Here is a 12,558-nt window from a genome sequence, read left to right as displayed (position 1 = left end):
GTCTTTCTACCCGCACCTGCGTATTTGGATTTCCTATTGTGTGTTTGGACCTCAGCTGGTTTTTGACCTCGACCTTGCGACCTCCTTGGCTTTGACGTTACCTCTTGGCTTCTCCCCGTGTACTGCGTGATCTCCTGGCCTTGACCCTTGCTTCCTTGACTCCGTTACGTTTTTGCTTTCTTCAGTAGGCCCTTGCACGTACCCAGGCGAGGGACCGCCGCCAAGTTGTACGCCGTCAGTTAGGCAGGGATAGAGTTGTGGGTGGAATTCAGGGCCTCTGATCAGCCGATAAACAAGGAATGTCTCGTTTGTCGGCTCATCTACATATTTTATCCGGATAAAAGACGTACAATTATCGTCAGCACATCTCCCTGTGTAATTAGGAATGTGCTACCGATAATGAATAGAACTGAATGAGGGAGAAATGACTGTGATAGTGATCATTACTCCCCATTCACTTTGCATCAGCCTGTGTAACTGCATGTCGTACTTTTAGTCCGGCTGCCTCTCACTGTGCGCTGCCGCCGCAACTCCGCCCCCATTATGGTCAATGGGAACGGAGTGGCAGTCCGGGGGCACACGTGAACTATCGGCAGGACGGATCCTACAGGCTGTTCACCCGCCAGAACAGCCTGCCGTACTCCCCTGCCGCTAATATGAAAGTACTCTCAGAGCAAAATTTGTCATTCATTAATTCATTCATATGTGTGTCTGTATACCTTCCATCTATCACAGACACTGTGCGTCCTGTATTACAGGGCTCCTCTACAGGACGTAACCAACAGCAACTGAAATCAAAGCTGATTTGCCACGGGGTCCAATTGTAGGCTAATAACGTCAGAATCAGGCAGTTTTGATAAATGGTGGCATTTGGGGAAAGTTATATGGCAGCAATGTACTGTGTGTTCGACCGGATATATTTATATTAGTGGAACGACCCCTTTAATCCTGCTGAGCAAACATCTTCAGGCCACATGTATGAACTGGTGAGAGCATGGCCTGATATTTGCTCTGCACCTCTAGTCTAGGACTTTTCCAAGCATCAATGTCGCCGTAACCAGAATCCTCAGATATATTTGCCGTGTTGCTTAGCACACTCAAACCATCTCATGTGAGATCGGTCATAAAAAATCTGGCAGATGTCAAACGTACTATAAAGTAAACCTCAACCTTTAGGTCTTATTTACACGGTAGTGGTTGAGGTCCATGTGCTGTCCCGCTCCGTGGTCTCCCGCTGCGCTCGGTATACTCACCTTCCCAGCAGGGGGCCTCCAGGCACTCCACAGCACGTCCATGGTCCCACACTACACTGACCTCTTGACGTACGCATGCCGTGACTTGATGCGCTGTGTGACGTCAGAACGATGGAGTGTCGGCGGCGCCCAGAGGCGTACATAGGAATCACTGGGCCCCATAGCAAAAATCTGAATTGGGCCCCTTAACCCCGCCCACTACCCACCATGGCCCCTCCCACTTCCTTACTTTGCTCCTCCCATGCCACACCCCCATTAAATAAATTTATACATGACCTACAGAAACTGTTAGGGGTTTCCTGGGGGTGACCTGTCACATGGGATATCTGCTGCAGCCTGCAGGTCTCCTTATTTGGGCTGCCATGTTAGGCTACTTTCACACTTGCGTTCGGGTCTCCGCTTGTGAGTTCTGTTTGAAGGCTCTCACAAGCGGCACCGAACGGATCCGTCCAGCCCTAATGCATTCTGAGTGGATGCGGATCCGCTCAGAATGCATCAGTATGGCTCCGTCTGTCCTCCGCTCAGCAGGCGGACACTTGAATGCTGCTTGCAGCCTGGCCGTGCGGAGGCAAACGGATCCGTCCAGACTTACAATGTAAGTCAATGGGGACGGATCCGTTTGAAGTTGACACAATATGGCTCAATTTTCAAACGGATCCGTCCCCCATTGACTTTCAATGTAAAGTCAAAACGGATCCGTTTGCACTATCATGAACAAAAAAAAAAAATGTTTTTTTTTTTTTTTTGTTCATGTTAATGCAAACGGATCCGTTCTGAACGGATCTAAGCGTTTGCATTATAGGTGCGGATCCGTCTGTGCAGACAACAGACGGATCCGCTCTGAACGCAAGTGTGAAAGTAGCCTTAAAGGGAATCTGTCACTAGCAATTTACCCCCAATTTTTTTTTCATGAATCCATGTTTAACAGAGTACCTGTTTTCCATCTGTCTTGTTCTTTTGATTGTGAGTCTTGTCATGTCTTCAAAAAATCGATTCTTATGATATGTAATTGAAGCTGTAAGGAGCCCAGAGGGGCGTTATTCTTTCTCCACGGTGCCCAGGAACGCCCCTCTGAAGTGCCGTGCCCGGCTAAGTTTGAAAACTAATAACGCCTCCAAGTTCATCTAAATCGCCTCCCAGAGGCACGGCTAAGTGCTCAACACCCCCCTCCTCAGTGCCGCGCTCTGCGGCAAACACCCCGATCCTCCTCTCGCCGGCATCCCAAATCCCGCGCAGGCGCAGTGCCGTCAGTCATCTTATCATAGCGCAGGCAATCGCCGGCACTGCGCCTGCGCGGGATTTGGGATGCCAGCGAGAGGAGGATCGGATTTGGGAGGCGATTTAGATGAACTTGGAGGCGTTATTAGTTTTCAAATTTAGCCGGGCACGGCACTTCAGAGGGGCGTTCCTGGGCACAGTGGAGAAAGAATAACGCCCCTCTGGGCTCCTTACAGCGTCATTTACATATCATAAGAATCGATTTTTTGAAGAAATGACAAGACTCACAATCCAAAGAACAAGACAGATGGAAAAAAGGTACTCATGGATCCATGTTTAATAAAGTACCTTTTTTCCATCTGTGTTCTTCTTTTCCATGTCAGTCTTGTCCTTTCTTCTAAAAATCGATTCTTGCTGTAAGCCGGACTGGAGCCCAGAGGGGCGTTTTTCTTTCTCCACGGTGCCCCTCTGATTAGTGCTGTGCCCGCCTAAATATGAAAACTCTAACGCCTCCATCATTTAGCTGAATCGCCTCCCAGAGGCGCGGCTAAGTCCTAGACACCCGCCCCCCTCCTCAGCGCTGCGCTCTGAAACACCCGATCCTCCTCTCGTCGGCGTCCCAAATCCCGCGCAGGCGCAGTGCCGGCGATTGCCTGCGCCTGCGCTCTGATAATACGGCTGAGGGCAACAGCTTCAACATCGTCACTGGGCTCGGCGCATGCCCAGTGACGATGTTGAAGCTGTTGCCCTCAGCCGTATTATCAGAGCGCAGGCAATCGCCGGCACTGCGCCTGCGCGGGATTTGGGACGCCGACGAGAGGAGGATCGGGTGTTTCAGAGCGCAGCGCTGAGGAGGGGGGCGGGTGTCTAGGACTTAGCCGCGCCTCTGGGAGGCGATTCAGCTAAACATGGGGGGGGGCCCTGGGGAGAAAAGCAGCCGCATAGCCGGCTGCTGGTCATCAGTGGGCGGGGCCTTATCTGCGCTACGGGCCCCCCAGTGCCGCGGGCCCCATAGCAGTGGCGTGGTCTGCCTCTATGGGCGGTACGCCACTGGCGGCGCCCCTACTGGAAAGGTAAGTTGGTGCGACTAAGGCCGGGCGCCCTGAGTGCACAGCGTCATAGCAACCAATGGGGGGAGAGCTGAAGGCACTGGGGTGAGGGAGTACTGATGGCATAGGAGGGGGGGCTGATGGCACCGAGGGGAACTGATGCACTTGGGCTGATCGCACAGGGGGGAACGAAGGGTGTTGGGGACTGATGGTAGGTGGTCTGATGAGATTTTATAAAGGAAAACAGTCAATTCATTCATTTTTTCTTTAGATTACTCGATTGATCGTAAAAAATAATTGATAGAATACTTGATTTCTAAAATAATTGTTTACTGCAGCCCTATTCAGAACCATTGCAGTCTGTGGCTCTATTCACACAGCTGTATTTTTAAGGCCTCATGCACATGGCCGTTGCCCTTTTATTATGGCCTGCAAACAGCCGATTCTGCAATATAGGGGGCACTGGCCCTCTGCTCACAGCATCACGGATGTGGACCCATTTACTTGAATGGAAGGCAAGGAAGCACTACGGATAGGGTGGCCACTTGCAGAACCCCAAAAAGAAGGACACCATACCCTGGAAAAGAGGACATCATACCGGGGACAGGTATTAATAAATACTGCGAATGGGGGACTGCTGAAAGGGGTTTATGACTACTGTGGGAGCTGAAAGGGGGGAATAAATAACTACTGTGAAGAAGGGACTGAAAGGGGTTAATAAATACTGTGGATGGGGGACTGCTATAAGGGGTTAATAATTACTGTGAAGGCCCTTCACAGTAGTTATTAACCCCTTTCATCAGTCCCCCTTCACAGTATTTATTAAACCCCTTTCAGCAGTCCCCCATTCACGGTATTTATTAACCCTTTTCAGTCCCTTCTTCACAGTAGTTATTTATTCCCCTCTTTCAGCTCCCACAGTAGTTATTAACCCCTTTTAAAATCAGCAGCGCCAGCCCAGTAGCCATTGACTGTTTGCAGCTAAGTGCAATAATTAAAGCTAACAGCAGATGGCGGTAACAGTCTTCACGATCTACAGCCTGCTGAGAAGGTCAGCCAAATACAGGAGGAGGGAGTAGACTTCTGCTCTGTTCCCACAATGCTCCTTGGAGTGTGAAGGCAGCAGACATGTCTAAACGAAAGGTTCTTGAGCTGTTCTATGATGTGGTCTCCCCCTATGCCTGGCTGGGGTTTGAGGTGAGAGGATATATTTAGAGCAGGCATGCTCAACCTACGGCCCTCCAGCTGTTGAAAAACTATAACTCCCACAATGCCCTGCTGTAGGCTGATAGCTGTAAGCTGTTCGGGCATGCTGGAAGTTGTAGTTTTGCAACAGCTGGAGGGCCGCAGTTTGAGGATGCCTGATTTAGAGCATTGTAAAGGGCAGCACGTGGTGTGTTCTGTATTGTTCTGTGCAGTCACTTCCTGGTGTCATGGTGGGCTGTGAAACTTGTATGAATCAAAAGGAGCAGAAAATTGGTGCAGTAGTGATGTAGTCGGCGCAGGCGCAGTGAGGAAGCCGGCACCAGGAGCGCTTCCTTCACTCGCTGCACCTGCGCCGAATACAGAAGTGGACGGCGCAGGCACGGGATTTCCTCAACTTGGACTTCAATCAAGAGGAGCGGGGCGGGCAGAACGGAGGACCTGGGCAGGATACATGGTTAGTTTTTTCGAGCCTCTAGGTGCTGAATCTACACCCACATAGCACCTAGCTTATTGTAAAAGTGTGTACTTTAGCAGAACGGCTGCAGGTAGAAATGTATAAAACACTGGTATGTAGTGCTGACATAAGCACATCGCTGTCAGTCAGCTACATAACAGAAATTCTGATGGTATAAACCCTTTAAGTCATTAGATGTCGTCATTAAGCATGGTGTGAGAAAGTATCTAAAGAAACACATATATATGACACACTCCAAGGAACAAAGGAGCACTGTAATAAATGGATAATAATCTTGGAGAGTACATCACAGATAAACCATTGCAACGTTTCATTGCCTACAAATTGATCTCCGGAGATTTAGCGCGGTCGCTCAGTGGTTAGCAGAGGTCCCTGGCAGCAGCGCTGGGGTCCTAGGTTAGAATCCGACCAAGGACAACATCTGCATGGAGTTTGTATGTTCTCCCCATGTTTTTGTGGGTTTCCTCCGGCTTCCCATACTCTGATAGGGACCTTAGAATGTGAGCCCCATTGGAGACAACAAGCAATAATGATGTTTGTAAAATGTCAGCTCTATATACAGTGAATGAGTAACATTTCACAGGGTTGTCAGGGGTACAGATATTGATGATCTATCCTCAGCATAGCTCATCAGTATCAGATTGGTGGGGGTCTGACTCAGGGGCCGTAGCACTCATTCGAGCGCTGCCTCCTCTTTAAAGCTGACCTGCCTCCCATTCCCCTAGTTGTAGCGGTGCAGCGGAATTACAGGCGTTCGCATGAATGGGAGAGAAAGATGTAATTGAACTTCATCGCTGCTACAAAGTGGACGGTGTGCAGATAAACCTTGAACAGGACGCAGCACTCGCACAAGCACCGTGACTTGTTCAATCAGCTGTCCGAGGGGGTACAGAGGGTTGGACCCCCACAATCTGATATTGATAACTTATCCTGAGGATACTGTAGGTCATCCATATCTGTAACCCTGACACCCCTTCAGGGCCCCGAGGTACACTCATTTACTTCAGTGTTAGGAGCGAATTGATTCATACGGAAGTGTAGTGGCGCATTAAGGCCCCTTGCAGACGAGCGTTCCTCCCGCAGCGAGTCCACATCGCTGCTCCCAGTGCTGCCGGGGGTCACATAGCATTATATTGATTTATGATGCTATGTAACCCTTACAGTTCTGGAATGTTTTGGATTACACTGGCATAATAGAATACATTCCAGAACTGTAAGGGTTACATAGCATCATAAATCAATATAATGCTATGTGACTAGGTCAGTGCCGGGAGCTTCGATGCGGACTCGCTGCGGGAGGAACGCTCGTCTGCAAGGGACCTAACAGTTGCTGCTCTGGCTGTAACAGCAGAGCATCTTCTCTTGCGGCACTGCTCGGTGCAGTATTTTCATAAGAACTGTGTGAATCTGCCGTTCTTTTCCTATGAGGAAGGAGATGTCAAAATGCCAGAAAAAAGGCGGCAAAAGCTTCAGAATGCTGTGTTTTTAAAATATGTATGATATATTGCATGATATACTTGTCATCAGCACATGTGCAGTAGGCATCTGCGCTGCTTAAACAGTCAATGCAGATTCTCTAAACATGCGCTGATCCTGCGAGCAATGTGCAGGTGCTCGATTACAGGGCCAGTGAGATGCCTAGCCCTGTCAATCAATAGGAAAGGCGGAGTCGCAGGAGGAGCAGGGCGTTGAAGATCTGGTGCTCCGGATGTCTTGTGCAAAGATGGGAAGATATTAGAATTAAAAAAATTACTGACCGCGTCCAAACTCCCACCGCTCCAGCACCATCAGTCTGATCCTGACTTGCCACTGCAGCCATGATGTCATATTTTTGGCTGCAGCAGTAACATGCTACTGAAGCCGATCACTGGTCTCAGCAGTACATGTCACAGCACAGCTGAGTTAAGTGATTGGCTGCGGTGATCCCGTGTACTGGCACGTCACCAATGCAGGAGAGGGTGTTTGAAATGGTCAGAACAATTTGATGGGCATCTCCAGGATTTGCAGTTACCTCTTATTTCATGGAATTACCCAGATTTTTTCATTTTTCTTCCAGATACTGTTACGATATAAGAACTTATGGAACATAGACATTCATTTACGCCCTGGGTTCCTTGGAGGAATAATGCATGCATCTGGTATGTAAAACTGTAGCATTTAGAGAGCAGGGGCAGCAGTTCATCTGTACCAGCTGCTGTGCTTTGTACTCAGGGGTATAGCATTTGATTGAATGGGATATGCTGCAGTACCAGGCAAAACCTCTCAATTATTGTGCTACAGTATTGTGCAGTGTTCCTAAAGGTCCTTAGGATAGGCCATCAATGTTATCGTCCCTTATAGACTGTCAGCAGCAGTCTGGTGGCCTTATTATGGCTTTATGTATGAGCTGTAGTAAGGCATCCTGTCCTGTAGGATCAGCAAAGCCTTTTCTGATCTCTCAGGATAAAATCAGGTTCCATCCTGGATAGGGATCGACTGATATAGATTTTTTAGGGCCGATACCGATAATTTGTGAACTTTCAGGCCGATAGCCGATAATTTATACCGATATTCTGTGAATTTTTATTTTTGAAAAAAAAAAATTCCTACACACATCTGCTAAAAAAAGGAATATGTTTATTGTTAATGTGTATTTTTTTTTTTTTTTTTTATAAATCTTTCTTTTTCATTTATACTTAATATTTTGGTGTTTTTTTTTTTTTGTTTTTTTTTTACTAACTTTTAGCCCCTTAGGGACTAGAACCCTTTTCCTATTTACCCTGATAGATTTATCAGGGTGAATAGGATCTCACACTGTCCCTACTGCTCTGTGCTTTGTGCACACAGCAGCATGGAGTTTACCATGGCAGCCAGGGCTTCAATAGCGTCCTGGCTGCCATGGTAACCGATCGGAGCCCCAGGGTTACACTGCTGGGGCTCCGATCGGAGGAGGAGGGGAGAGGGGACCCTGTGGCCACTGCCAGCAATGATTAATACTAGGGGGCGCACTGCGCCACCAATGTTTTTAATAGGGGGGTGGGGGTGCGCACTGCGCCACCAATGATTAATACTGGGAGACTTGGGGGGAGCACTGCGCCACCAATGAAGATAAATCTCTCATTTATTCATAAACAGGAGGCGGGAGCTGGCTGCAGAATTACATAGTCGGCTCCCGACCTCTATGAGCGGTAGCTGCGATCCGCGGCACCTGAGGGGTTAACTTCCGCGGATCGCAGCTACAGCTCATAGAGGTCAGGAGACGGCAATGTGATTCTGCAGCCAGCTCCCACCTCCTGTTCAATTTGAATGAGTGAGTAAGTTAACATCATTGGTGGCGCAGTGGCCACAGCCCCTCCCCTCCTCTTCCCATCTGTCTCTTCATCGGCGGTAGCGGCAGCAGCATCACAGGGGGAGGGAGACACTGCTTCCTTCTCCCCTGTGCTTCTGAGGGAACACGGAGAGCGCTGACAGCAGCGCTATCTGTGTTCCCCATACGTTATCGGAATATCGGCAAAATAGATGCCGATAACGGTCAAAATCCTGATACCGATAATCGGTCGATCCCTAATCCTGGACAACAAATATGCTGCTCATGCAGGAAACTATAATACAGCTGTGTGCAGACGCTCCTAAAGAGGGCCTTTCACTGGTCCTAATTTACAATATTGTTACCTGACAGTGTAGGGCTTTATTAGGAGATGTCAGGGCGCTTTTTCTTTTTCACATTGGCTGCTCCGTTCTGCCACTGTGCCCCCCCAGTTCACTTTTGCTGTGCTGTATGCTAATTAGCAGCATCGGTACAGGGAGGAGGAGACGGCCATGTTTTTCAAGGGGCGTCTCCTTCTCCCAACCTGTAGCGCGGTCCAATCACAGCGGAGAGTGTCACAGCCAGGCTGAAGATGAGCTTTTTTTTTTCTCCCCGGCTGTGACACTCTCCGCTGCGATTGGACCGCACTACAGGTTGGGAGAAGGAGACGCCCCTTGAAAAACATGTCCGTCTCCTCCTCCCTGTACCGATGCTGCTAATTAGCAAACAGCACAGCAAAAGTGAACGGGGGGCACAGCGTGGGAACGGAGCAGCCAATGTGAAAAAGCGCCCTGACATCTCCTAATAAAGCCCTACACTGTCAGGTAATAACATTGTAAAATTAGGACCAGTGAAAGGTCCTCTTTAAAGTGGCACTAGGGGTTGTGTCACATCAACAACCCCTGTCCGCATGCCCTATTTTTTTATTTCCACATGCTAGTCAAATAGAGCTGAATCTTCCTCTGACTATGCTAAAGGAGCTCCTGCCATGCCACTCATCACATCCATGAATTACATGGGATGGGGGGTCATGGATTTGTATGGCCGGCATGTAGGGAAAATATATGTATCACTAGAAGTAGCATACTCTAGTTATTCCAGCTTTATATCTTTGCGATCAGCTGTATCTGTAGCCAAGTGCCTATTGCACTAACGCCAAGGTTACTGTGTACAAATCAAAGTCCATTTAATAGTGTAACCAGAATGAAGTACTGTATCTAGAATTTTTCTGGACTTTGACAAGAATGGAAAATCTTTTGTCTTTTCATTTTAGGAGTGCTCGGAACAATTTTCCATTATCAGCAGATATACAGCCAGGTCCATAAATATTGGGACATCGACACAATTCTAACATTTTTGGCTCTATACACCACCACAATGGATTTGAAATGAAACGGACAAGATGTGCTTTAACTGCAGACTGTCAGCTGTAATTTGAGGGTATTTACATCCAAATTAGGTGAACGGTGTAGGAATTACAACAGTTTGCATATGTGTCCCCCCACTTGTTAAGGGACTAAAAGTAATGGGACAGAATAATAATCATAAATCAAACTTTCACTTTTTAATACTTGGTTGCAAATCCTTTGCAGTCAATTACAGCCTGAAGTCTGGAACGCATAGACATCACCAGACGCTGGGTTTCATCCCTGGTGATGCTCTGCCAGGCCTCTACTGCAACTGTCTTCAGTTCCTGCTTGTTCTTGAGGCATTTTCCATTAAGGTTTGTCTTAAGCAAGTGAAATGCATGCTCATTCGGATTCAGGTCATGTGATTGACTTGGCCATTGCATAACATTCCACTTCTTTCCCTTAAAAAACGCTTTGGTTGCTTTTGCAGTATGCTTTGGGTAATTGTCCATCTGCACTGTGAAGCGCCGTCCAATAAGTTCTGAAGCATTTGGCTGAATATGAGCAGATAATATTGCCCGAAACACTTCAGAATTCATCCTGCTGCTTTTGTCAGCAGTGACATCATCAATAAATACAAGAGAACCAGATCCATTGGCAGCCATACATGCCCACGCCGTGACTTTACCACCACCATGCTTCACTGATGAGGTGGTATGCTTAGGATCATGAGCAGTTCCTTTCCTTCTCCATACTCTTCTCTTCCCATCACTCTGGTACAAGTTGATCTTGGTCTCATCTGTCCATAGAATGTTCCAGAACTGTGAAGGCTTTTTTAGATGTCGTTTGGCAAACTCTAATCTGGCCTTCCTGTTTTTGAGGCTCACCAATGGTTTACATCTTGTGGTGAATCCTCTGTATTCACTCTGGTGAAGTCTTCTCTTGATTGTTGACTTTGACACACATGCACCTACCTCCTGAAGAGTGTTCTTGATCTGGCCAACTGTTGTGAAGGGAGTTTTCTTCTAAGGGAAAGAATTCTTCGGTCAGCCACCACAATTGTTTTCCGTGGTCTTCCGGGTCTTTTGGTGTTGATGAGCTCACCGATGCGTTCCTTCTTTTTAAGAATGTTCCAAACAGTTGTTTTGACCACGCCTAATGTGCTATCTCTCTGATGGGTTTGTTTTGTTTTTTCAGCCTAATGGTGGCTTGCTTCACTGATAGTGACAGCTCTTTGGATCTCATCTTGAGAGTTGACAGCAACAGATTCCAAATGCAAATAGCACACTGGAAATGAGCTCTGGACCTTTTATCTGCTCATTGAAATTGGGATAATGAGGGAATAACACACACCTGGCCATGGAACAGCTGAGAAGCCAATTGTCCCATTACTTTTGGTCCCTTAACAAGTGGGAGGCACATATGCAAACTGTTGTAATTCCTACACCGTTCACCTGATTTGGATGTAAATACCCTCAAATTAAATCTGACAGTCTGCAGTTAAAGCACAAATCCAATGTGGTGGTGTATAAAGCCAAAAATGTTAGAATTGTGTCGATGTCCCAATATTTATGGACCTGACTGTACTTGTACTAGTTCGGTTTTGCTGTAATTCCATCTGTCAGTACACATTTGCAAGAGCATACAGTACATCAAGTTAGAATAGGCTAAACTCCATCTCTGATAAGAAGTAAACCTAGTGCAGATGTAGCAAGACTGTTCTCATTATGTTCACTGTACGAACTTTCCATATGTACAAAAATAAATTATTAAATGAACATCTCTGTTACGTCTACGGCCTCCTGCAAACTCTTCTGCGGCCATCATTAGTACCAGGCTTTTATTACTTAACACTATTGTTTGCCATTGATAGCCGCCTCAGACTTCGTTGGAGGTCTGGAGAGTACCTACAACCATCATGCTTAGTGCGGAGACACACAGGACCAACACTAGGTGTCATGGTGTTGGGGCGTCATTAGCTACCATGGTCATGCCTATGTGATGTTATCAGAAGGAACATAGACCAACTTTCAATATGTCCAGGACATCATTGAACAAATCCTATTGTCTTTTTCGACTCAGTTAAGCCTCATGCAGACGTCTGTGGAACACGGTACGTGAGATACGGGACTGGCTTTGCTGGAGCGCACGGCGTCCTAGCAACCAATGATGCTGTGCGCTCCTGCAATTCCAGTCCGGTATCTCACGGACCATGTTCCACGGACGCCTGCATGAGACTTGGTATTCCAACAAGATAACGCTAGCCCACACACTGCCCGCACCACACAACTTGCTCTTCAGGGTATCCAGCAACTTCCCTTGTCAGCTCCATTGCCCCCGTTGAGAACATCTGGGACTGGATGGGGTGACGGATCTCCCAAAAAACACCTTGGCTGAACTCCGGCTCCAAGTTGTAAGAGACTGGAATGACTTTCCACAGGTGGATATCCAGGATCTGTATGACCATTACCTTGCCAGAGTGGCATTGTGTATCGCAACAAGAGGAGATGCCACCCAGTATTAATGTGACTCTTCTTCAACATATACCTTGCTGCAGAGCCTAAAGAAAGGGTGCACCAGCTAGGTTGTGTGATCATTGACCAAGCTCCACCAGCAGTTTATATTTTGTAGTTTTCAAGGTGTTTTTTCACTTACATTTATGCAGGTTTTTGGAGGATGAGAATTTCTTCAAACTGATTGTTGCAGGGCTTCAGAGGGATGT

The 12,558-nt window shown here is 47.5% G+C and overlaps 1 protein-coding gene across 2 annotated transcripts in view; it reads left to right on the top strand.

Annotated features, from left to right (window-relative positions):
- Positions 1-4,559: 4,559 nt before the first annotated feature.
- Positions 4,560-12,558, top strand: part of LOC122939969 (glutathione S-transferase kappa 1-like) — a 33,536-nt gene continuing 25,537 nt past the window's right edge. Inside the window, exons 1-2 of one of the 2 annotated variants that reach the window (XM_044296215.1) lie at positions 4,560-4,717; positions 7,258-7,339. In XM_044296215.1, the coding sequence (XP_044152150.1) occupies positions 4,649-4,717; positions 7,258-7,339 (151 nt within the window). In that variant the 5' untranslated portion in view covers positions 4,560-4,648. The remainder of the gene's footprint in view (positions 4,718-7,257; positions 7,340-12,558) is intronic. The other variant, XM_044296214.1, reaches the window with a different exon arrangement.

Source organism: Bufo gargarizans, chromosome 6 (assembly GCF_014858855.1).
Source record: "Bufo gargarizans isolate SCDJY-AF-19 chromosome 6, ASM1485885v1, whole genome shotgun sequence".
NCBI classification, from domain to species: domain Eukaryota; kingdom Metazoa; phylum Chordata; class Amphibia; order Anura; family Bufonidae; genus Bufo; species Bufo gargarizans.
This window is presented reverse-complemented; position numbering and strand designations above follow the sequence as displayed.